Raw genomic sequence first — 27,547 nt, 5'->3', positions numbered from 1 at the left:
TAATGCATTATAATCTTAAGTATAGCTATGAATAGGGGAAGTCTTATAATGTATTATAACTGTAGTTATAATTATTTATGAGAAGTTATAACTTATAAGGTGTGTTATGATATATTATGAATGCATTATAATGTATGTATAATGCCTTTACAATGCATTATAAATATGGGCTACATAGAAAGTGTTACCAAGATTACTTAATCAGTATTATTCGTCTTGTTTTCCATTAAAAAATATCGAAACATTTTAAAACAAGATGCCTTTAGTATTGAAGAAAAAAAATGCATTAGACATGTTTTCAAAGAACATGTAAAGTTGATTTGTTGAAGGGTATTTACCTGTGCAAACTACCCTATACAATATTCTGGGTGGCTTTTATTATTATGTGGGTGCTCTGTAGATGCTTACTGGCCCATTTACAAAAAAAAAAAAAAGATTCCAAAACCCCATGGGCTCAATTTCCGTAGCCATGCTAAGCATTGTGCTACACGCAAACACTGTGCACTGCGTCTTATCCTATTTTCGTAACAGCACTATTTTCTAAGCGCAATTTTGATGCCAGCACAATACACAAGTGGGCATGTGTGGGAGTGTATGCACTGTGGGTGTATACACTCAATGAAGTGGCACAAAGCGAATTGCTATTGCATTTCAAAATGACATTTGTTTGCAGTGCAAAGTGTAAACTCTGTTCCTTCAATTGCAGTTTGGATATTCCACCAGCAGGTTCAAATAAAATGAATGTCCAAACTCGGAAAATATAGTGGAACATTAAACTATGTACCTGATATAATGTAGCCGTTTTATGAAACAAATATTTATGAGATTTGTGTTAAAATTTCTAGAGGTCATGCTTGATTTTGTTTTATTTGTTTGTATTATTAGTAGTAGAATTAGTATGTTTATATTTACAAATGTTTTTATGATCTAGTTTTAATTAGTATTTTTCCACCTGTTTTCATTGAGTGATTGTTTAGTCACTTCAGAACAGGGCAGTGAAAGTATATACATTAATTTATGTACGATTTTTCGACCTTTTGAATTTATGGGCTGGGTCACTTGAGTTATAATGGACTCATTCTTTTCCCACTTCAACAGAATAGTTTAAAATGGATTTTTGGTCAAACGTTTGTTGAAATGAGATAAATACAATTTGCAGTCCTACCCATTTGCGTAGATGTTTGTGTCTGTAGCAGAAGGATTTTTGGACATTAGCTGCATCCAAGAAAGGCATCTCTAGATGTTCAATTGCGAGAGGAGCAGGGGTGCGATCGAAGCTGCCCTGCATTTATCTGACATTGACAGCTGTGCGGAGTTAATGAAGGTCTGTGATTAACATGGATTTCCATTAATGTTCAAGGGTTTTGTGTTCTAAATGAAAAGTATTAATTCCATTAGTTTAAAAGTATGGCAAGCCACTCTCATAAATGCTAGGGCCAGTATCTCAGAAACATCATCAAAGGAGCCATAATTGGGGAAATGAAAACTAGAAGTCATTTTCTTGATCAAACGTTTTGTCTCATTTTGGAGTAAAATCTAAATATTCTTGAAACAAGATAGACTTACTTGAGACACAAAATGGCATAAAAGATTAATGGGGGAATTGACTGAGAAGGAATTGTGCCGGTTAAAGTGCTGTTTATTTGCACAAGGCGTTTGCGCTGGTTTAGTGCCTGATTCAAGGAATTATGCAGATCTGGCAACGGCGCAAATGCGTCCACAATATCGGCATGCGCAGTTCTGATCTAAGGGCCAATTCTGAGTAATGTATAGCAGAGGATGCAGCACACCACCGTGGACTTTACAACACCACTCATCTACTGTGATCCGAACACCTGAAACATCGGTTGAACATGCCGAAAGTACACTTGACTACACCGCATATCTGGAAATATACAAAGTTTTAACACCCTTTGATATATTACTGCTGCCATGTTTGCTAGAGTATGTACACAAATCTGTGTTTTAAATGAGATACAGTTTATCGCCTGCTTTTGTGAATAAAGCACAATCTATAATCAGCCTAATCTGAATATAAAAAAGGCATGTTTGCATGGGAAGGAATGACAATGACTTACTAACAATACCAAAGACACAGCTGTATTTTAACACTGATTGCGGCTGCTTAAACTAGATTGCTAGTGGTTAGTGAATAGGATGCAAGTTTTGGTGCTGAAATACCAAACAAGTGTTGCAACGGTTTAGTGAATTCCCCTTCCATTTTTCCTTTATGTCTATCTGGTCATTCTTGTACTGCATACTGTTCTGGGTTTCTTGTAGATGTTTCAGAGGTGTGGATTGTTAGAACGAGGTCTTTGCATTGAATGGCCTGAAATATGTTTAGGTGGCTCTACCAAGACCTTTCATTTTTACTGCCTTCGTTATGAAGGCTGATTAGCGTATTGCTTATACCCACCAGTCTCCACCGTGTGTGCGCTCTGTCTCTGTGTTCTTGTCGAATGTGGGTTTTTCCTCTCCGTTTCTTGAGAGAACGTCTCAAGAACTCAAAATTTCCATTGTATGGGTTACACTTTGTCATGCCTTTTGTGAGTTTTCTTGTCTGCCATTTCTCATCAGCCTCTGCTTAATACTGTAAATATGGAAGCCAAATATCATGAGACAAATTAATAGGGAAGAAATTAGGCTGACGGCTCCCTTTTGTTGAGACTGTTCGTTTTAGGCCGAATTTGAATTTGATTAAAACTATTGCTTTGTAAATATCGTCACACCTCTGCCAATCAAAGCACAGGTAAGGAAATACTCAAGAAGAATATGAACATAGATGGGGGTGAACATTCCTGTCCGAATCATTGTGGGATCTGAAGGTTGCCAGAGTCTAGTGATTGACCAGTTGTGTTTTCACAGTTGGTTTGTTTCTTCGCTTATAGTATTTATTAAATTGCATTGCTGAATACTTGATGTGATTGGTTGACTAAAATACCAAGGCAAAGTCACAGCAATCACCTCACAGCAAAACTATCAACCTTCAAAAGGCTTGGAATTTTTTTTAACACTTTAAAGAGACGCCTTTAGATTTGATCGACTTCGATAACATACTGGAATACACAATAACCATTTCAGCACATGTACTTTGTTACCACTTACGGTGATGGCTTTTAAGAGCTATATTATAACTGAGACCCTGCTGCTCATATACTGGAGATCTCAGGTGGTTTCTCAGACACATTAATTTATTTAAAAGCCACCATTGTGTTCCTCTGGACCTCAGACAAGAAATGAGATGAGTTTTAGTTTGAAGTTAATTCATTATAAAGGTGATCTGTGAAACTGCTCTCAGTTCAGTGAATGTACTGAGCGATAAGATATAAGAAAAGCTGGAGTTATCTGTGTAATATTCAATTTGCCTTGCTGCTCGCTCTTGGTTTTTAAAGGATGAAATGTCATTAGGAGTATATCTCATCTTGACTCACTCTCAAATTAACAGTCTTCTGATTAAGGCTGTTTGACGTGCTGTATACTCGGGCATGTATATTAATCATCTGAGAATTTCTGTCCGTATCAGCATCTACTATTTTCTTTTTAAGACCCCTATGTGTGTTTGATTATTCTTTTAAGCATGAGATAAATTATATTTGAATCTTTATATAGAAATATCCATATACTTGGATCTCTTTCATAGTTCAATATACCACTGTTAAAAGCCCTTTCATTGTTTGAACAGTTAATTGGCTACTTTCTGTTGATAACCATCAATGTACCAATCCTCACCGACAGATTACTATCAGTCAATTAACATTGTAAATGACTTCATTGACATTATTATCTTTAAATCTAGATGTTAAATGAAAATAAAGGGCAACACTTGTTCATGGAGTGTATTTAGGCCTACTTTTTGACAATTGGTGTCTGTTTTTGCTCTTTTACTGAATCCTTTTTGCTCTTATTTTTTTAATTCTGCTGTAATTTAGGATATTCTAAAGCATCCTTGAGCTTTTAAAAGAGTTTTTTTTATAATAATAATAATAATAATAATAATAAGAATAATAATAATATTTAAATAGTTATGTGTTTGTGTTGGTGCTCATAATATATTTCTGATTAAAAATAAAAAGAGTTTTAAAGCACTTTATAAATATCATAATAATAATAATGTAATAAAAGTAATACAAGTATTATTATTAGTAGCAGTAGTGTCAAATAATAATAAAATAATACGAATAATTGTTATTATTGTTATTATTATTATTATTTGATTCATTGATTCATATTTTAATAGTTATGCGTTTGTGTTGGTGTGCATGATACATTTCTGTATCTGTAAAAGAGTATCATATAATAAATATATATTCAAGTAAATACATTTTGTGATAATAGTGGGATCTTGTGGACATTTTAAATAATTAAAAAAACATTTAAATACAATTTAATAAGCTTTCTTTATGGTCAGATCACACATTATATATAAACAAAATATATAAAAGTACTGTGGTGGTACCATAGACTTGTGTTGGTATCAGATGTTAAACCATTGTAAATTGAGATGTGGTATTGAATGATTATCATAATTATGTACCATGGTATTTAAATGTACTCCAAGCCAAAGTATTTAAAAGAAAACCATGATACTATAATGGCTCATGTACCAAACATTATTTTATATATTATGTTCAATCATATGTCATTTAAACAGTATATATATCTATCTATATATATATACTTTGTGTATTTATACCATGAATACTTTTTTAATAAAAAAATGTTTTCTTACAGGTAGATTAAAGTTTTTGTAGTCATTAACCCCTTTCACACGTACAGCCTTTTGCCGAAAATTACCAGCAAATTTCCGGTTAGAGGTCATGTGTGCACACAATCTTTTTGAAAATACAGGTAAATTTTGCACTGGCAAATTCCCTTAATGAGAAGTTGTATAATTTCCTATATATTTCAATACTGATGTTATGTGTGAACAGCAATGGGTTTCCTGTATTGACATGGTTGCATGTGTGAACTGAGCTATTGTTTATTTTAGGCAATCTGTTTACAGTATTTTTCCTTCTGATGCAGAAATATTTTCTTTAGCAGATGAATTACAACTTCTTTTTTTTTTTTTTACAGGATCATGTTGCTTCGAAACAACACCCTCCGCATAATTAACTCCAGCCGCAGTGATGAGGGAAGCTATGTGTGCCGGGCCGAGAACCAGTTTGGAACAGCGGAGTTGACGACCGTGCTGCTAGTGAAAGGTGAGAGACTCTCATCAGCCCATTAACCTAACCTATGGTTAACCACACACATGACCAAACAGAGCCGTGCCTGGTTGAGCTGAGACGGGTGTAAGAAAACTTCATTGCATCTGACCAGGCGTGAAGCAGGTTTTTATGCTGATTCAAGAACCTGTCCACCATCCACTGTCTCCTGGAATTGTTGAGGAGGTTGTTATTTCAGAGGGTGCAATACATTCTTAGTTATTTTCCCCAATGTGTCTTCCCTTTCAACATGAAGTGAATTTTACTCATGTCAATTATTAATACAAATTGTGTTTTTTTCTGTATGTTTTGGTGTTCAACTGCAGATGTTCTTCACCTTTTCACATATATTTTGATGACAGGATGATGTTGTTGTGATTGCAGAGGCCATGCGGGTGGAGTTGAGCCCCATGCGTGTTGAGGTGACGGTGGGAGAGAGTGTGGTGCTTAGCTGTAAAGTCACCCACGACCCTTCTCTGGACGTGTCCTTCCTGTGGCTGCTCAACAACCAGCCTCTCAACACACAGCAGGAGGGCAGTCACTTTGAGTACATTCAAACAGTAAGGACTCTCTTCACTACAGATGTCTCTTCACTACAGATGTCTCTTCACTACAAATGTCTCTTCACTACACGCTATGTCTGTGTGATGAGGTTGTGGGAGAAATTCAGTTAAATCAACTGGCTGTGCATCTGTTTCAGGTTTATCTTGTTGGTTTTTATGGTGTTTTGTGGATGGTACAATAATATCACTTTATCACCACCTTCCTGTTTGAAGGGATGCATATCACATCAATGACCATTGATAAATAAGTGGTATATTGTATCGGTCAATATTAGCATTATGTAAATGGCTGTGGCTCAGGTGGTAGAGCGGGTTGTCCACTAATTGCAGGGTTGGTGGTTCGATTCCAGGCCCACATGACTCCACATGCCGAAGTGTCCTTGGGCAAGACACTGAACCCCAAGTTGCTCCCAATGGCAGGCTAGTGCTTTGTTTGGCAGCTCTGCTGTCATTGGTGTATGAATGTGTGTGTGTATGTGAATGAGTCACAGTGTAAAGTGCTTTGAATACCGCTAAGGTTAAAAAGGCACTATATAAGTGCAGACCTTAAATCATTGATATCCCAATGAATAACTTGATAATATTAGTTGATTTTTTACACAGTTCTAGATGTGTTATAATCATATAGGCTGATATTGGAAGCAGATAATATCAGAACTTTTTTTCTTAGCAGATATATTGGTAGTATATTGGAGTTTTTTTAATTTTTTTATTTTCCCAATACACACAGGTTAACTCTATATTGTAAATCACAGATATGACAGTGGTATAAATCGGTAGTGGTCAATATTGTTAATTATTGGCATTCTTTTAATTAGGCTGATATTGGAACCTGAAAATATCAGCTTTATACCCAATTCAGACAGTTAACTCTTTCACATAGATCACAGATTTATCTGTTATATCGGTCAGTATTAGCATTTTATAAATTACTGGCATCAACCTTATGAGATTTATACTGGAATATTGATAATATTAGTTATCAACCATAGAAAAATGACTACTGTATTAGCTGAAATATTTGTATTGGAGCATCTCAAATCTTTGCTTTTTGGGTGAAACTGCTCTCCAGTTCCCACCAATGTTTAACTTCTCTCACTGCAGTGAAAACCGAACCAACAAACTCTATCTTCAATCTTTTGCTCCTGAACAGATGGAGTCATAGTAACTTATTTTAAGCATGCCACATTTCACCAAATCCTGCTTTAACTCGAGTAAGAATCAATCCAGTGAAAGGTCAGCCAGGACCGTATGTCATCATGATGAAAGACCCGCTGTGAATCACACCATTATGTTTATCAGTCTCAGAGGAGCAGCAGTCCTGCACACCCTCCACCTTTCCTGCAGGTTTCAGAACATTCTCTGATTAGACAGCATCAGAAGGCATTCTGCCACCACAAAACACTCCAATGAAGTGATTTCACACACCTAGACAGTTGTTGTGCTTTTGGATATTGCTTTGATTTCTTTTTTCCAAAGCTACTGATTGTTTTGTGCCAGAACACATAAATATTGTGTAGGGAGCAAGTAAAAAAAATTAAAAGAAATAATATATATATATATATAATGTATATGGTAAAAATTATATTTTGATCGTTTGCATATAAAAAAAAATTTGAAATATTGTTTTAGAGTAGATATTGTTTCTGCTGTGGTATGTTTTAAAACACAATATCTCTGTTCCAAAACCTACTGATAAACAGCTGCTGTCTAAGGTAGTAACAAAAGTGTGTAAACAGTGTCTTGAGGCATTTCTTGAAGATAGAAAGACACTTGACTGTTCGGTTGGAGTTTATTCCACCATATAAGTGTCTCTACTGGCATTACAGTCGTGCAAGCTAAATTATTTATGTTTACATAATGTTCTCATGTACTTGTTAACTTCCCAGTGTTAATGAATACATTATGAGATACTTGTACCATCAGATCTTCTCAGTGCTGAATCTTAGAAAGTGTCCGCTCAGCAGAAAGATGCAGAGTAGGCACAGGTTACTAAAATATTCATCACACATTTCCGTTTCCTTGAAACAAAAAATAATGTTTGAAAAGAGTTTCTGCATTTGTCAAACAATTGTCTGTTTTTTTTAAGTACTTAGAGAGTAAGAACAAGAGAGAAGTCATTTTTTCTCGATACAATAATAATAATTCTCTCTATAAACAGTATATATTTAGTACTGTGCAAACGTTTTAGGCTCTTGAAAAATGTTGCATAGTGAGGATCTCTTCAAAAATAATGACATAAATTGTCATACAAAGTCCAGTAAACATAAAGAAACTAAATCAATATTTGGTGTGACCATATTTGTTTTTAAAACAGCCCCAATTCTAGGTACACCTGGACACAGTTTTTCTTGGTTGTTGGCAGATTGGATGTTCCAAGCTCATTGAATAAATTGTTTTCCCCATTCTGATGGTTGATGTGAACATTAACTGAAGCTCCTGACCTGCATCTGCATGATTTTATACACAGCACTGCTGCCACAAGATTGGCTGATTAGATAATCGCATGAATGATTGTTGGTGCCAGACGGGATGGTTTGAGTATTTCTGTAACTGCTGATCTCCTGGGATTTTCACACACAACAGTCTCTAGAATTTAATCTTAATCTACTGGAAAACATCCAGTGAGCAGCAGTTCTGTGGACGGAATTGCCTTGTTGATGAGAGAGGTCAACAGAGAATGGCCAGACTGGTTTGAACTGACAAAGTCTATGGTAACTCGGATAATCGCTCTGTACAATTGTGGTGAGAATATAATGTCAGAATGTAGCTGAATCAGTGTATATATAGAGAGAGATATATATAGGCTCCTAAATATAGATGCAAAATATTTTTTTTTCTTTCTTTCTCTTGATTTCATGGTGACTTGTTTTTCGCACACTTTCATTGTGGCAGTACACGGCAGATAGTGTTGCAGCACCCAGCTGTCTGATTCATGTGTTGTAATTTTAATCAGCCCCTGTACTAAACAGCTGCCTGAAGACCTTAAATTATTTCCAGTCTCGCCTGGGGCATTTCTCATTTTCAGAGAGGAGCAGATTGAGCAAAGTAATGGCAGGCAAACCACTAAACCGAATGGCAATTTCTTAATCCACACTATCCAATAGAAGCTGTAACAGCAGCCCATTGCTCAGGTGTCAAGCACCGTGTGGAGGTCTATTTCTCTCTTTTTCTGACATCTCTGCTTTACATCTCTGTTTATTCTCCTTTTAGCAGTCTTCCACTGCGGACCTGATGATCAGAAGCATCCTACTGAAGCATGCTGGGAAGTATGGCTGCCGGGCACAAACAAGTGCAGACAGCGTGCTTGCAGAAGCCGAGTTGCTCGTAAGGGGTGAGTGCGGTAGTGGCGAGTCTCAAGCCAAAATGTATTATTACAGATTACAGTTAATATCACCTTTGAAAACAACATGAAGTCAAAATGGACCCTGTTGGGTTTCTTTCTGTGAAAGAATAGTTGTGATATTGTGAAACTTCCATCATCATTATCTCACCATAATGTCACCTTAAACTTTTGTATGAAGTTCTTAATTGGTTCTTAAGTAATCGCTACATAAATAAATGTTTGTTTCACTAATCTTTCATTTAAATGTAATAACTTTCTACAACTCTGAAATTATTTTTCTTTTTGCTGATATAAAGATGGTGTGGACAAGGAAAGTGCTAAGCACAAATCACAAATTTGCGATCACAACAATCATATAAAAAACCCTGTAAAAAAAGATTATAAATAAGATCACACAGCCATGTGTTATATATCTTTGGAAAGATCTTGATTGGTATAATATAACAAGCTAATTTGTTTCATTTAGAGTATTTGGGTGGGAAATCCACATATATTATTAATATAAAAGATAAATCGCATTTCCGTCACATTTTAGTATATTTCTTCATGAAAACTTCACATAGAAAAGAAAATGAGATATCACAACTTACAACAGGAAAATCTGAATCAAACAAGCCTTCACTCGACGTCACACAATTTGAAAATCCAGAGAAATTTCTCAAAGAGTGTCATGACATGCTATTTTGGCTAGCTCTAGCACTCTAGCAATGGAGTTCTCTGGAATGACTAGCTGAAACATGATCATTCACGTTATAGATGTGTCAGATCATTCTCATTGGATCTCTAGAGCGTGTCAGATTCCATATTTGGGCAACCCACATGTCACATGTTCAGTGTTTGGTCAAAAAATAGAACCAGAGCGCACATACATAGACTACGCAAAAGAGGGCACTTAACGTACATTTTTGGAGTGGTGGAATATGTTGGCATTAGTGGCAAAGTGGGTCATATGGGACATAGTTGATTTAATTTGAAGTATTTCTAGATTTCTATTTTGGCAGCCATAGTTTTCAGTTATTCTGTTTTTATGTTCAATAAAACACATTAATTATGGTTTGGAGAGGTTAAATGGACACTTTGATAAATAAAAGTTCACCATATGAACCATTGTTCCATATACAGTAACCTCAGATTGCTTTCTCCTATCAAAATTTTTAAATTAAAGTACATTTTTGACCATACATACTTCCTGTCTAAAGGTATAATGCCAAACTTAATAATAACTCAAAATATTATATTTTGTGTGTTTTGTCAGTAACAGTTGTAACATAAGAGTCTCTGAGCAGGATCCAAAAATATTTTCTTACATTTTTAAGGTTTTTAAAGCTCTTACATGTGGATATGTGATTTTAGTGGAAAAACTTTAGGGTGTAAGGGCTTCATTTTCAATAATGTGTACAAAATATCTATTTTAAACTGAATTTCGAGAGTTACATAAAGCAAATGAATTATCGTATATTGTTAAAACAAAAATTCTTGAACTTTAGCTTACAAAACCATACAATTAAGATTTTAATTATAACTATCTCAAACAGTCAAGTACATAACTGATGTTGTGGGGAATACCCACAAGCCCTTGTGCTTGGAAAAAAATAAAACATGTTTGTTTGGTCAAATTAAACTTCAGAGGAACCATTGTTGCCATTTGTGAGTGGCGAGACAAGAAGGGGTCATGAAACTACACAAATGGCACAGTCTTTAGGAAATTTAAAAGCACATTATATCATTGTGATAATAAAAATGTGGCTTTATTTTATATACTAGGAAAATCATTGCTGCTAGATGTAATACCCAAAACACCAGAACTGCCTAATTGGAGTACCAGCCATGTGATCATGATGCTCGCCACAGTAGTTCAACTTGTGCTCAGTCTCGAATCAGACAACAAAACCCTTTTCGTGGTCTACATCCAGACCTAAAACACAAGCCCCTAGTGCTGCTGCCATGGTGACATGCCATGCATATTAATATGCTCCAATGCAAAGGCGCCTTTCAGTGCAACCAATGCTTATTTTTCAAGCCACAAAGAACATTGAGTTTCATTGGCCGAAGCAGCTGCCAGCTTCTCCTTCACAACTGTGTCCTCTTGAGCCAATCACTGTCTGCATACACGAATTACATTTACTTTTGAAGGATTAAGATCACACACACAAAAATACATGTATTTATTTATTTTTCAATTCAACCATGCCTAGGAGAACTAGCACACCAACAATAACAGACATAAAGAAAATGAAAGAAGCGAGAGAAAAAAAAAGTGTGCAATTGTTGGTGGGAGATCTGTGTTGTGCAAAACCCTTCAATGGTTAAGAAAGACTTTGTACATTCACGTGTTTGCTTGCTTAGATGTATCGGGAAATTTAAATCCACATGCACGCACATGAAGTTTCTTGAGTTGCTTACATCACAATAAAAGCTGGTAACATTATTGGACACAGATCAATTACTATTTTATTTGCTCTTTTGATAACTAAGGAAGGGATATTCCCAATGTAGGAACAGTAAGTGAGCTATGAATTAAATTAAACTGTCCTTATTCTATATCTTTATTATGTAAGGAAATTTATAATGGAATTAATCATGTTCGACAACCATTATAAATTAGATAAATGATAATTAACTGATTATTTTTCGTAATAAAATTCTCCACCATTAAAATCGTAATACAATGTCTTATTTTGTCTGGTTGTGGGGTAGAGATTAAATGAAATAAGCATTTCTCTTCACTGTTTAACAGCATTCAGCTGAAAACAATTCATTTTACAACTGGCTTCTGGTGAACTCTCCTGGATATTAATGGATGTAACACTTGTTTACATGATCTGAAACACTTACCGCTTTAGCCTCTGGAGGAAGTGTTTTCAAATTCGATCAACGTATACCGATTTCTTGTATTTCAATAAGTTAATGTGAGATCAGGCTGCTGAGGTTCACTTTGAGAGACCTCTGACTGTACATATTAATACATGGACATTAAACATTGTTTTGAGTTTAAATGAATTCATCGTCTAAGAACTAAAAAGAATCCGCAGGGTAATTTGAGAGACATACCCAAAAAAGATTTAATTTAAAGTGTCGTTCACATTGACAGCGATTTGCAGCTTGAGCCGAATCATTCATTTTGTACATTTCAATGTTAAACAAATGTTTTCACAAATCTTTAAATAATTCACTTTATTATGAATTAAGCATAATACTTCACATAATGCTTAAGTCATAAAATGTACAGTACATTAATTAAAGATTATCTTGTTTTTATATATATATATATATATATATATATATATATATATATAAACATTTGTCATAGAATGTGTAAATCTTAAAAATGAAAAGACTGATGTTGATAAATATTTTTTTTCAGATATCGGCATCAAACTGAATTGTGTAATCTTTAAGACAATTAATTTAAATAATAATAATATTTAATATTTAATAATAAAGTTTAATCAACTTAATTTTGTTTAAGTTTACACAATTCAATTAGATGGAAATGTGTTGTGAAATTGGAATGCCTAAATCTTATCTTTAGAACTTTCTCATAACAGCTAGATGAATACATGAACACATGAACACCCAAACTTACATAACAACAGTGCCTCTCCAGTGTTTAGAAACTTGGCCTGCCTATTTGTAGTGATGTAGTGAGAAGGCAGGATAGATACTAGTATTACTATACACTTAAAAAACTATTGATTGGAGTGAAATGAGAGAAAGACTGTCAAACCTTATGTTGTTCCTGGCCTTGTCTAGCACCTTCCTGCTGCAGCTGGTTTGCTGACTATAGCTCAGTTTAATATGATTTCCAGACTGACCAAGCTGGTGCTCAACTGGTTTAGTTCTGATTGCCCAACCTGACCAGCTAAATGTGCCTCAAACCCCTCTAAATCTAGAGATCAGCCTGACCAGGTTGGGAGACCAGCAAACCAGCTTTGTTTTTTGTTTAGTTTTTTTTACTTTACTTACTAAAGCTTAGATTTTGCAAATCTTTTTGTTTAGCTTGAATTTTTTTTTCAGGTCCTCCTGGACCTCCTGGAGTGGTTATTGTAGAGGAGATCACGGACACCACGGCAACGTTGTCATGGAGCCACGGCGTTGACAACCACAGTCCAATTACCACCTACAACATTCAGGCACGAAGCCCATACTCTCTGGGCTGGCAGACAGTGAAAACTGGTAATCACTTCCATACACCTTAGCTAGATTGATGTGTGTGTGTGTGTGTGTGTGTGTGTGTGTGTGTGTGTGTGTGTGTGTGTGTGTGTGTGTTTAGAATATCAAAACATAACATGAGCACCCTTAAAGGGTCTAAAATTAACAGTCAGCTCGGCAAGTTAAAAAAGTATTTTAGTATAAAAAAAAAAAATGTTATACTTGCCATTCAGCTGGTAACTTTATAAAGAAATGCCATGCACCTATAATCCATGCAGTATGTAGTTCCTGGACATCCCTGGAAAAGACGGCTGGATGGCAGCATGTTGTTCCAAAATGTGTGCATATATTTCTGCATTAATGGTGCACTCAGAGATGTGCGAGTTACCCATGCCATGAGTACTGACACACCCCATACCATGATGGGCACTGGCTTTTGGACCTGATGCTGATAACAGCTTGAATGGTCCATTTCCTCTTTGGGCCGGTGAACACGACGGCTTTTTGCTATTTGAAATGTGGACTAGGACCACAAAACACGATTCCACTGTTTTTACTTTCCATCTCAGATGAAACTGAGCCTAGAGAAGTTGGCTGTACTTCTGGACAGTGTTTATTGGTTTTCCAAAGTGGAATGGCGTTTTTTAAGACAGCGATGTCTGAAGTATCAGAGATCATGCACATTCAGAAGTGTTTTTTGTCTTGACCTGTACACACTGAGATTTGACCAGATTCCTTGAATCTTTTAACTATATTGTTCTCAAAGTGCTGGATTATTTGCTGAAGCATCTGTTGGCAGATTAGCGAGGCTTGACACACCCTTGCTCGTAAAGGACTAGGCTTATTTGGAGGCTCCTAATATACTGTCACATGATTGGCTCACCTATTTAACATCTCATTATAGTAGATATGTCACTTCTGCTGCATCTCCAGGCAGCATTTAATAAAACGATGTACAATTGCTCCAATACTGCAAATACAGCTCTCCCTGAAGCAAGGAGATCATTCAGGCCATAGGTAGGTGGGCTTCCTCAAACTAATGCACGTGACATAGTGGGTGTCGAATATTTAAAAATGCAAAATATTTGGTTGGAAACCCAGCTCTTATTACCACTCGAAAGTCATCGCAAGGCAACATGCGACAGTTTCATGGCTGGTAAATATTTATGGCTGGCAAATGTTCTTAATTTACCCACCATTGGCTAAGGTTACTGTCAAAAAGCAGATTCTGCAGTGACCTGACAAAGGGGTTATTCTATACGAGTCATAATGATCTCTGACTCTTTAAATACTCGTCAATTTGGCACATAGGAGCACATTCAGTCTCTCTAAATGCAGACTCAAGTTCTGGGAATTGCCTTTCTGCCCCATCTGTTTGTAAGGATGTCTGGCGATAGCCTAGTGGACCTCTATTAAATGGCTGGTGTGCTATTTTAAATGTCACCGGTTGAAATCAGATGACAAATTAATTTAAAGGTCATTTAAGTTAACCTTCCTCTCACAAAACTTGTCAAGAAAATTTCCAAGTCATAACCACCCCCTCCCCCCACACCACCACCAAAAAGTTAATATATAAATTCATAAAAATTATTAATAAATAAATAAATAACATTAATTTTGCATGAAGAAAATAGCATTGCCATAAATTAACATGAGCCAGGATTGATAAATGCTGAAAAAAATTATTATTTATTTGTTAGTTCATGAAACCCAATGTGTCTACTAATGTTAACAAATAGAACCTTATTGTAAAGTGTTACCATTTTTTTATTTTATTAAAATGAATGGAAATTAACTTTAAATTATATACATGAAATTAATACATGAAATACTACCATGCTATATACATACTTTACAATTCAAATATGATATAATTTATAAATAATTGTATAACGAAATTAAGCCTATTGATAGACCACTAACATTTTTGCTTTGTGACATGATTTTCAGATAGCACATTTTCCCCAATTATTATTATGTAATATATAAATGTATATATGTAACAGGAGCCAGCTGGTAGATAGTTGTGCAGTGTGTAAACCTCACTCTCCTGACCTCAAGAGGTGCACTAGCGACTGACGCTAGAGGCCGTAGCCTTTAGCCTCCTTGTTAGCGTGCCCAACTCCCACGCCGAAAGCATCAGTTTGAATCCCATTTAGAGCAGGTTGACCAGGACTGGTTACAATGGTGCCGTGACCCAGATGGGAGTGAGGTTTAGGGGGGTGAGTGTAACGGTAGCCAGCTGGTAGATAGCTGTGCAGTGTGTAAACCTCACTCTTCTGACATCAAGAGGTGCACAAGCAACTAACGCTAGAGGCTGTAGCCTTTAGCCTCCTTGTTAGCGAACCCGCATCCCATGCCGGATACACCTGTATATATTATATATATGGTATGTCCTAAAATTAAAATTTAAGTCCTAAAAATATAGTCCTATAATTAAACTTTTCTTTCTTTCTTTCTTTCCTTTTTTTTTTGGTTCTGTGGTGAGAAATAATGAGACAATTATTTTGTGATTCACACAGTTATGTAATGCTTTTAGTAATTCGTCAGATAATGAGTCACGCACTATATTTACCCCCTCATTATAAGGAGTTTTATTTGGGTACTTTTGATTGTAATACACTAGTAATCATGCGCAATTATCAAAAGACAACAGCTTTTTTTGATCAGGTCGAACGTGGTTCAGACAACATGCGTTGGGTAATAGCAAACTTTATGTAATTACTGTGACACTAAATGGATGAATTGCTTTTTTCAGTTGAAGCATTCAAAAAGAATGACAGTCGCATGTGAACAAGATGCTTTGTTAAGTGCCTGGTCAGATTAGCAAAAGAGGTAGAGAGGAAAAGATTTACTTCAGACGTTTCAAAAAAAAAAAATTCTCTTTTTATCGGTTCACATTGATCAAAGAGAAACAATATTAGCTAAATAGAGTACCTTCGTCTTCTTCAAGAAGAGTATGCCTAACATCTCCTTTTGTGTTGCATGGAAGTAAGTCATATGTGTTTGAAACTACATGACAATGAGTAAACAATGACAGTATGTACATTATTGGATGTACATACTGAGTGAGAAATAGACAGTGGAGAAGAACGCAAAGGAGAGAAAGCGAGGGATGTGTGGTTGCCAATGGAAAGCAAAAGAAAGAAACCAAAAAATAAAGGAAGCATGTTTAGAGAGGATGAAGAAGAGAAACAGTGAGATAAGACAAGGCAAGCCAGAGGGCGGGGAAGAGAGAAAAATCATGCGGAAAGCATCTGAGAGTTTATCGTCTCACAGTATTATGCCTGCAGCAGAACGTCAGTCCCACGGGTTATATACAGCTGTTAACTGTAGACAGAAGTTAGCCCAAAGGTCTGGACCGCAGCCAGATCTGTATCTGGACTGAAATTAGATGTGTAGAATGAAGAGCTAGTCCTCTGGGCAAACACAGTCTTGTATCTGCTGTCTCTTATGTATTGACAAACCATGAGTGAAACTAGAATTGCAAAGTCACTTTACTAGAACCAATGGAAGCATTTTTCAATCAGTTATTCAAAGCTCAATTACTCAGACAAATGGAAACCCTGAAGCACTGGGTACATGGCCATCAACCTTAAATTTGGTGAGCGTGTGTTCTAGAGACACATTTTTGTGAATCTATGACAGATTTTTATTAAATATAGTTTTGAGTTAAAATCTAAACAATTTTGTATTCCTCTTTGTACTGGAAAGCTTCATTCAATATTTATCATGTGAAATGTGGCACTTCAATATGGGACATGATGGCTTCAATATGGGACATTTTAGTGCATATTGAGAGCTTCAAATATGAATGGGGGGTAAAGGACAAATGGTCAACTTTCAGACAAAATGCAGGACATCCCAGCTAATACTGGACAGTTGGCAATACTATCAGGACCCCAACACGAAGAAGAGTGATAAAATAGAGATGAAACTGTGCATGAATAAAGGGAATATTAAGTTGCTGCAACATCCTGAAATTCAGACATGAATCTTACAGGTGCATTAAGTATATTTGTGTTGTTTTGATGGCTGATGCGACTTTATATTGACAGCATTAAAGAAACGAAATGTTTTCATTATTTATGCCATTATAGTAATACCCTATTGCAAAATGCCAGAGCTGATTTACTGGAAATTCAACACAATATGTTCACACAGGAAATCGACATGATTCTAAAAGGTAATGTATCACGAAATCAATCCCATTCAGCTAGATTACAGACAAGCGCCATCCCCTATCAGACTTTTTTTGTATACATTTCTTCAGCCTCATAGATTTAGGTTCTAGTCCCGTAGGAACCAGGAAGTATTCATGTTCACCAAAGTAATGGTGATCGCGATTCAGACGTTGCATTTTGCTCTAAATTGACACTTTTACTCCACTGAACTTTAGGTTTAGTTATGAGGTTTGTGTAAGGGTGTCTGGTTAATAAAATATGAATTCCGGTGGACTGCGATGGACTGGCGACCTGTCCAGGGTGTCCCCCGCCTTTCGCCCAATGTTAGCTGGGATAGGCTCCAGCCCCCCGCGACCCTGTACACAGGATAAGCGGTTGATGATGGATGGATGGATGGATGGAATTCCGGTGGACTGTATTGCATCATTTACAACTAAAAATACAACTCACTTTTGGTGCCACTCTGTGGACATTTCACCTGGAATCCAGAACGCACACATGCCCGTATGTTCAACAATGATTCCAGTTTCCACCACTGGGGGCAGTGATTCGAATTTCAGTAAGCACAGAAAGATTTCAGCAGCAGAAATTTTGAACAACAGTTCAATTCACAGTGTGATCTCTGTCCGACAACAGGTCTTATTCACACATGAGCTCAAATGAATGTGTGTCAAAGTGCCTCCAATCTACACATATGTAATCTTAATATATGTCAAATGAATTTGTTTGTGTTTAAGTACTGATTCCTCTCATTTCCGATACTTCACATCTTTGCTCTTCGTAACCCTCAGATCCAGACCCGGCGACTGGAAACATGGAGTCGGCCATGGCTGTGGATCTCAACCCTTGGGTGGAGTATGAGTTTCGGGTGGTGGCCACAAACGCTATAGGCACAGGTGACCCGAGTGCCCCCTCTAGAGCGGTTCGCACTAAAGAAGCAGGTATCTGGTTTGTTCATTCACCTGTGAATACCATTGCTCTAAACGCCCTCCAACAGAACACAAACTCTCAACAGCTTTCAATCAAACTACATTAATCTTCCACTCGAGGGATCGGGTAGCTGTGTGTTTTGACACTTTTTACGACTGCCGCCACCAGGGTGACCCTGGTTCTATTTTAATTGGAGGGGAATTGGGAAATAAGCCGCTTACATGAATTTCAACAAGTTTTGTGTTTGAGCTGAGACAGAAAGGCACTTCCACCCTCAGGCAAAGAGGCTGCTGAATACTATTTATGGAGATCAAAAAGCTCGCTTCAACACTCTTTGGTTCAAAAACATTCAGTGGGCCAACCTGATTCATCCCTGTACGCAGTGGAAAAATGGCCTAATATATGAATATGATGACAGCTACACTTTTATCTTCATTTTAGGCTGGTTGAATTATTTTAGTTGTCATGGCACAATCATACACCAATTTGTTGTCTTAAATTCAGTTTCTTTCTTGTTTTTGCAAGTTTTCTTTGTTCTTGCTTTTGTGAATCATGCTGTCAGATGTGGTATAGTTAATGCTGTATTGTTGCAGCACTTTTTCTCTACTAAGTGCACAACCAGTCAAAAGTGTGGACACACATGACTAAATGCATGTTCTTGTGATCTTAAAAACTGCTTTGGCAATAATTCTTATAGATGCTTATAGACATTAATGCTTGTACATTTATATAATGAATTGTCCTTCTGTGTCTTTGCCGTAGAGTATTAATGAATTATTCGTTTTCATTAGTCAGCAATGGCTTTGTCATACAAATGCACCGTTTGTATTTTTGCATGCAGATTTTAGCCAAAAAAGAAAGATAGAAAGAAAGAAAATTTCACCAGTGTTTTAAAGTAATAATATGATGTGTCATTAAATTAGTCGTATTTCTTAATCTGCAGTTCCGACGGTGGCCCCTGCCAATGTGAGAGGGGGAAACGGTCGCAGACACGAGCTGGTCATATCCTGGGAGGTAAGTTTGCGCTCAGCATGCACTGAGGACTCCCTGCTGTGAACTCATGCTATGCTAATGAATATGACATAAAAGACTCGCAGTTCCTATCCAAATGGATTCATACTGCTTATTGACTTGAGCGTTCGTAATTGTATTCAGGCATAATTGCCACCATTGCAATTTGCCCATTGAGGGATTGCTACAGTTAGAGTTCCCAAACCTGTAAGAACAAATGAACAGTTATATTCTGAATAGAGTTTTGTGTTTTGGATTGCTTTGTATGTATTGGATGCAAAATGAAGCAGTGGTAAAGGTCTATTCCAGAGCTGCTGTACATACAGAATGCTTTTACGTGTAATTGACAGTTTTTACTCTATTCTACTGTATGTATATACGTTCTCTCACTGACTTTGAACATTGTGGACGTAATCTATAGCCCATTTTGTTTGTATAAAACACAAGCAAAATGCAAAAATGCTTTTAATACAATACTGTAAAATTGAATGGAGACGAGCATTGTCGAGCTCCAGAAAGCAAGTTTGACAAACGACAAGTTTGGATGTATGCATCAATAAGATTGAATAGAGTGAATAACAGCTTAACGGAATATTCTGGATTCAGTACAAGTTAAAGGAATATTCCAGGTTCAGTACAAGTTAAAGGAATATTCCGGTTTCAGTGCAAGTTAAAGCAATATTCCAGGTTGTGTACAAGTTAAAGGAATATTCCAGGTTCAGTACAAGTTAAAGGAATATTCCAGGTTCAGTACAAGTTAAAGGAATATTCTGGGTTCAGTACAAGTTAAAGGAATATTCCAGGTTCAGTACAAGTTAAAGGAATATTCTGGGTTCAGTACAAGTTAAAGGAATATTCCAGGTTCAGAACAAGTAAAAGCAATATTCTGGGTTGAGTACAAGTTAAAGGACATTTCTGGGTTCAGTACAAGTTAAAGCAATATTCCGGATTCAGTACAAGTTAAAGGAATATTCCGGGTACAAGTTAAAGGAATATTCCGTGTTCAGTACAGGTTAAAGGAATATTCCGTGTTCAGTACAAGTTAAAGGAATATTCCGGGTTCAGTACAAGTTAAAGCAATATTCCGGGTTCAGTACAAGTTAAAGGAATATTCCGGGTTCAGTACAAGTTAAAAGGAATATTCTGGGTCAGTACAAGTTAAAAGACATTTCCGGGTTCAGTACAAGTTAAAAGACATTTCCGGGTTCAGTACAAGTTAAAGGAATATTTTCCGGGTTCAGTACAAGTTAAAGGAATATTCCGGGTTCAGTAAAAGTTAAAGGGATATTCCGGGTTGAGTACAAGTTAAATGACATTTCTGGGTTCAGTACAAGTTAAAGCAATATTCCGGGTTCAGTAAAAGTTAAAGGGATATTGCGGGTTCAGTAAAAGTTAAAGCAATATTCCGGGTTCAGTAAAAGTTAAAGGAATATTATACAATAAAATACTCACTTTTTCTAAAATATAGCCACAAGGCATAAACAAAATGCATATTAACATGATTTTAGTGTTATACAATCACTTACTAACATTTCCTTTATAAAGTTATAGCCAATTTAACAACTTTGTTGCCATGACGATGAAATGTCAACAAACCCTAAAATGACACAAAAATGACAATTTAAACAACTTTAGAACTCAAAAAATACATGAGTTTTAACAGCTAAATTAACATAAGTGCTTTTATAAAATTAGAAGCTTCAAATTTCTGCCTTTTAAACCCTCCAAAAATCGGCTCCATTCACTTATGTTGTAAGTGCCTCACTGTATTGTTTCTTTTTTTTTTTTTTTAAGAAAAGGAGGGTCAAGTTGAAATATATTTTTGTGGTAATCAACATTATGCCACAAATGCTGCTGATTGAGCTAAACTTGTATTCAACCCGGAACATTATTTAAAATTTTGGTCCTCAAACAAAGCTATCATATTGTAAAGGAGGAGGTAAGACCCGGCTTGTCAATGTAAATAATAGTTTAATATATAAATGAAACAAAAAGACAAACACACAAAGGTGTCAGGGAGCTGCCCCCTTCCCTGGGGAGGGTGTGCCTTCCTGTACCTGGATGAGGGAGGGGACAAGGGGAGGGAAACAAAAAAAATTTGTGGTACTTACAAGCCATAACGCCGATCGTGCCAGATTAACAAACATTTTAAAAGGAGAGGGAGAGGCCAACACAGAGTGGCAGTGGAAGAGAGAGAGAAAAAAAAAACACTTACTCGCCAGTTCTCCAATATGCCGTAGCTTGGTCCTCAACCAATCCTCCACCCTCTAATGGACGACAGCCGCATCTCCCCGGACGGATCGGAGGCAGACCTCCAGCCCCTGGTGGACAGAATCCCCTGCCACGTTTTTGGTGGACGGTATGGGTCTCCCCCGCCCCTGGCAGCAGTAACTGCTCCAGGCGGTTGGTTGGGAGTCCCTGCTCCCCTCGCGGTCGCGGCCGTTCCTCCGCTTCCAGGTGGCCGGGCTCCTCCGTACTCCGGCAGATGGCCGCGGCTTCTCCATTAGGGTGGATGGTAGTGGCAAGGACTCTAAAATGGCGCATCACTCCACCTTCCCGGATTTTAGCACCAGTGTAAAGTGATTAATGGAAAGGAGGAGGTGTGAACCGGCTTGACAATATAAATAATAATTTAATATAAAACTGATACAGAAAGACAAACAAACAAAGGTGTCGGACAGATATCCGTAAATCTCTCTCTCTCTCGTACTGCAGCTTCCAGTCGGCCTTTATCGCATTCTGAGGCTTGATTAGTCTGATTAGGGGCTGCGTGTGCAGAATCGTGGCCTCCCATGACCCTGCCACACTTATGTCTTCAAAATACTTAGAATATAACTAATTTAGACTAGTTTAGGAGTCTAATGACTCTTTTGTGATCCACGGAAGAAAGAAAGTCATAGTTTAAAACAACATATGGGAGAGTAAATGATGACAGAATTCTTTTAATATACTCAACTATCCTACTTTACTTTAGAAAAAGCTCAGTCATGACAACTTCGAATTGGTGGTTTTGGTTTTGGCGGACTAGACATCTTGCGCTGCTGTTGTAGAGCAAATACAAAGACTTTCTACTGCTGGAACACACACAGATATCCTGCTACACAATTAGACATACATACAATCCACTCAAAGCAGATTTAGACAGTGGTGGAGTGGTGGAGGAGAGTTTCAGAGAGAACAACTTATGTCAAAATATCTATCAGCTTGGGCCATAGAGTCTGCAAGTCAATTGGCTAACAGATTGCATGTTCAAAAGACATATCTGATTGTACCATAAAGAGTTTCATGACTTAACTGATAATTTCTACCTCAAAAACAAGGGATTTGTTTTATACTTGTGGGTTGAGGCAATTTACTGTCCTCATGTCTGGGATGTCTTTGAGAGAGAAGTGAGACTGCGGTGTGTTGTTAAATACATTATAAGTTTGGTCACACAGGAGGGATGTAAACTTTAATTAAATTTCAATCTTCAAAACGCTTCCCCTGCCATTAATGTTTTTGGAACATCTGTTTGTAATCTGAGACTTTACAACACTGATGCAAAATCTAATCAGTTTTTTCTCACCTTGTAAAGAGTAGCATGAAATGTTTGTTAATGGATGGATCACGTTTGGCTTTGTGCAGTGTTGTCAGGAACAGCTTTGTGCAGACAAACACATTTTATAAAAAAAAAGGCTGTATCCAAATGAGGCCAGTAAAAGGTGCGATTAACTGGGGAGCATGGAACAGATGTAGGCTGTAAGTAATGGTTAGTCTTGCAGTTATTAAATACTCAGACCCCAGCTGTCACCAACCAAAAAACGTTCATACGAGGAGAATTCTTCCTTAGTAAGAAATTTAAGAAGATTTGGCTCATTCCAGATGCAGTGGTATATTTTTTCTATGATGACTTCCTGAGTTGATAACCCCTTGAGGAAGTTATTACTGTAACTACAGAATAAGTGTAGTTTTAATTTAGCTTTTCCAATGACAGTTTAATTTTAAGCCCCATAACACATTCAGAACATGCACATCCGTGCACTAGAAAAACCTTGTTGCTTAGAGCTGTTAACACGCTTTGCATCTAGTGTTTGCCTATTAGTGGGAGTATTTTAAATGAATGGGAGAATTTGTATTAATTCTTCACTGCTTTTTCACATTAAGAGACATACTAGTACATATCTTGAAAGGTCCTTCAGGTGCTATTTAGAGACACATAGTACATCATATTAAACCACATATCATTTAGCATGCACATTTAAACCAAAACCATTTGCGGTCCATTCATTGGAATATCCCTTTGGAGCCTAAGTGCTTTGCTCAAGGACATAATGGTGACTGAGCAGGTTTTAAAATTTAGTAATTCTTTAGTTCCCAAGTTTCAGTTCCTGGAATTTAACCTGCATGCTTTAAATCCCAGATCCTTAACATTGACACTCAGTGTACCAACATACTTGCATCCATCATTACTTGTGAACAACAAAGCAAGCATTACAATTACTATTGTTCTTACTCATGAAAAAAAAACCTCAACCTTAAGTATTAAACTTGGGCATGTGACTTGTCCCAAAATGTTTGTGCCATATACATGTATGATACTTCAATTTTGTGTGGCTTGTTTAAAAGAGGTGGGGTATTACTTTTAGTAAAAAAAAATATATATATATTATGCAATCTATCGTGATTTTCACCTTGTGGACAATAAAACATGTGAGAAAATCCCAATCGATGGAGAAACCTGAGCCATATGCCGGGATCATCATTTCATAGAGACTTTTGTTGGGTTCTTTTGGGCCAGTACACTGGCACCTAGCAACCACTCTGAACGCCTTAACATCCGCAAAGCAACACCCTGGCAATTTTTAATTTTCGCTACCTTACATGATTATTTGCTTTGGTTGAGGTCACCAAGGACTCATTTTACGAGTGTCAGTCTGTATGATTTATATTTGTTACTGCAGCTCGCGAATCATTAGGTCATGCCCCCAACCACCCCCCCACCCCTCATTGTTTTTCACCGAACACCTTACTCTACACCAGAGTGGCATTTTGAGATAATGAGCTTTTAAATAACAATAAGCCCATCTTCGATTAATCTTTACTGGCAATATTTAGCAGTACCTCTTCTCGAGAACTGAAGTAACTCATAATGTAATAACAAAGCATAATGTAATAACTGTAAATAATGTAAAATGTGAAAGGTAATAAATATTCAAAATTTTATAATTTTCTCATAATGTAAATACATTGTAATTACATTTAGCAAAAATGTTATTAAATAATAATAAAATTATGCCCTCACAATTTTATAGCATTATATGAAAATGTATTAAGTTTAACCTCTTACATTGTGTGCAATAACATGTTTATAATTTTTTTTTAGTTTATGGCAAAATGTTCAGTTGTAAGTAGTTTAGGAGTGGAGGTAGACCGACTTCATTGCATCATTCACAGTGCGTCAGAGGGCGGTCGCTGCAGAGCTCTTTTGGTGTGCTTTCTTTGCACGATACTCTGTTTGAGCTTTCTTAGCAGCATCATGGTTAGTGTAGTTCTTCACCAGAAATGTAACTTTTAAATGCGTTATTAAAAAAAATTAAATTACATGGACTGATGGGGTCAACAAAAGCATATGTCGTCGATTAACAACCTCAGAGCTCACAGCAAGTCTTTAAACGTGAATAATAAAATAAAATGTATTGCTAAAAATCAACTCCCTTATGGAAAGAATTTATAGACTTTTGGCTTTCAGATCCATACTATTGCAATCTATTGACATCAGCATTTCAGTCTGATCCGCACACAAATCTGTCATATAGCTTAGAAGAAAGGTGTAATTTTGAGATAAAGATCTATCAAAAAACAATAAGCTCAACCTTCGATAAATCTCTACCAGCAAGATCAATGTCCTCTTGTCTAGGACTAGTTGTTCAAGCTCCACCCCATTTATCTGTGTACTGGTTAATCCGATGGCCACTTTAGGGCCATCGGATTGGCTCTGCATCTCTAATCAATCTTGATGAATATGGGATGATACAGAACAGAGGTAGCGCTGCTTTGGCAGTCAGGGCACGTGAGCTGACTGCTACGCGGCCTCTTCAATCATCTCAGGGTGCTTGTTGGAGACCAGGGCTGTTGGGCAGAGCTCTGCTTATTAAACAGGATGAATGACTAAACAGCTCGCGTGGCTTGGTCCCGTCTGCTCATTAATGTCTGCGGATAGAGAGTATTATGAGCACCGGGAGCAATGGACTGGACTATTACAGTTTCCATACTTCCTATTCGATGGCTGCCGCGCGTGCCGACATCAGACCGCCGGCAGACATCATTTGCACCATGGGTGCCTCTCCTTCCCCTCGTAGCCTTTTCAAATACAGTACATGCTCCACTTCATTTTGTAGCAAAGCTGATTTCTCTGTTTTAAAAGGGCTATTTATTGGTTGCCCATCCAGAAAAGCTCAGCCAGCAAAAATTGGCTGTTAATTTGTTTCTTAGATATTCTAGGGTAAGCTAAAGGTGAAGTGTGTAATTTCTGTACCATTAGACTTACCAAACAGAAAAGTTTGGGTCCCAAGCCAAACTCGCACCATTGGTTGAGCCAGTGTTGCTACACTAAATGCCAAAAGTATGTGGGAAACCATGGGAATTGGTCTTCCCTTTGCTCCTGTTAGAGTTTCCACTCTTCTAGTTCAGCTTTCCACTAGATTTTAGAACAAGGCTGCATGGATTTGCTACCATTCAGATCCAAGGGCATCAGTGTGGATGGGCAATATAGGACGATGGATTGGCTTGCAGTCAGCATTTAAATTCCCCCCCGAAGGTTTTCAGTGGGGTTCAGGCCTGGGCTTTGTTTTTTGTTTTTTTTACAAAAATATGTTTTCCCCCATACCAGACTCAGTAAACAATTTCTTTACTGACCTTACTTTGTTGGGGCTTTGGCACACTCCATTTTACTTTATGGTGATTCTCACAAATCCTGATAAGAAAATGTCCTGGGACCTGATGTAGAAATGTTGCATTCGCACAAAATGGGCATTGAAACGTATATATATGCCATTTTTAACGAACACAACAGGATTTATAAATAAAATCTACTTTCCGTAAGCATGTGTGCACTGTTCACACACCCTTGACCATGCATACACACTCTTTTACTAATAAATGTAAATTTGTGACTCCAAATGCCCAATTACATCTAAATAGACTGATTACTCGATTACAAACTCGATTTTTCATTTAATGCACCATATTTTACCTGTTGATACGCACCCCCTTTTTGTGCACAAACCATGACAATGACATACCTGAACTTAAATGGTTGTATTTACTGGACCCTTTGGAGTATGGACACAGTTGTAATATCTTTTGAAAGAAGACACTTTGGGCTTTATTTCCTAAGTTTCAGAATGAATATATGGTGTTATTTTTTAAAGTTTATAGTAATGGTAATATTTTGTGCTGAACATGTTTTTATAATCTAAAAAAACAATAATAAATGTAACAACCCAGAAATTCAATGTTCTCAAAGCCACAAATCTAAAGACATTATGTTTTAAATTTGAAGATGATCTAACAAAAACCGAGGTTCCTTCAAGCTTTTTTTCTCTGAAAATAGCTGTCGGTGTTCAGAGTAAAATGAAAGCTCCGACTTTAAAGACAACAAAAATCTGACTGCACTGCTTGGCTATTATGAATAAAACTACTCCCCGTTTTTAAAAAGACTTTGGAGACAGGCTCATTTTGTTTACGAGACTCTAATATATAAGATAATATACAGTTTTATAACATGAATGCTGCTCAGATTGCACAGTTTGTTGAAGAACGACGATGAAGGGTAATACTTTCAGGTGAGATCTCATGTGAACAATGGAGAATAATCAATATTTCTCTGATTTATTACTTTTATGGACAAAAAGTGCTATTGAATGTTTTTCAGTGAACGCTTGACATGGACAATTGACCCAAATGTGGCGAACTGGATTCATCTGGCGATTGTGTTTTCATAACAAATGTATGAATTCCCGTTTTGATATTGCATGTTTTCATTTGTACTCCTTGCACAAATAAATACATTTCTGTTACTGGAGCATTGCTATCGTGAAACAGAGATTGGAAATCAACGTTGAACCCTTAGACCTTTGAAAAGATGTATAATTTGTTAAAATTAATTACATTTAT

At 36.8% G+C, this 27,547-nt stretch overlaps 1 protein-coding gene across 1 annotated transcript in view; it reads left to right on the top strand.

The window, feature by feature from the left end:
* Positions 1-27,547, top strand: part of cntn5 (contactin 5) — a 411,731-nt gene that overhangs the window by 367,457 nt on the left and 16,727 nt on the right. Inside the window, exons 13-18 of the mRNA XM_052097793.1 lie at positions 5,077-5,204; positions 5,592-5,767; positions 8,984-9,104; positions 13,134-13,292; positions 18,244-18,393; positions 19,326-19,396. Of these exons, the coding sequence (XP_051953753.1) occupies positions 5,077-5,204; positions 5,592-5,767; positions 8,984-9,104; positions 13,134-13,292; positions 18,244-18,393; positions 19,326-19,396 (805 nt within the window). The remainder of the gene's footprint in view (positions 1-5,076; positions 5,205-5,591; positions 5,768-8,983; positions 9,105-13,133; positions 13,293-18,243; positions 18,394-19,325; positions 19,397-27,547) is intronic.

Source organism: Xyrauchen texanus, chromosome 29 (genome assembly GCF_025860055.1).
Source record: "Xyrauchen texanus isolate HMW12.3.18 chromosome 29, RBS_HiC_50CHRs, whole genome shotgun sequence".
NCBI lineage: Eukaryota > Metazoa > Chordata > Actinopteri > Cypriniformes > Catostomidae > Xyrauchen > Xyrauchen texanus.
The sequence above is the reverse complement of the archived record's forward strand: the minus strand, read 5'-3'. Positions and strand labels throughout refer to the sequence as shown.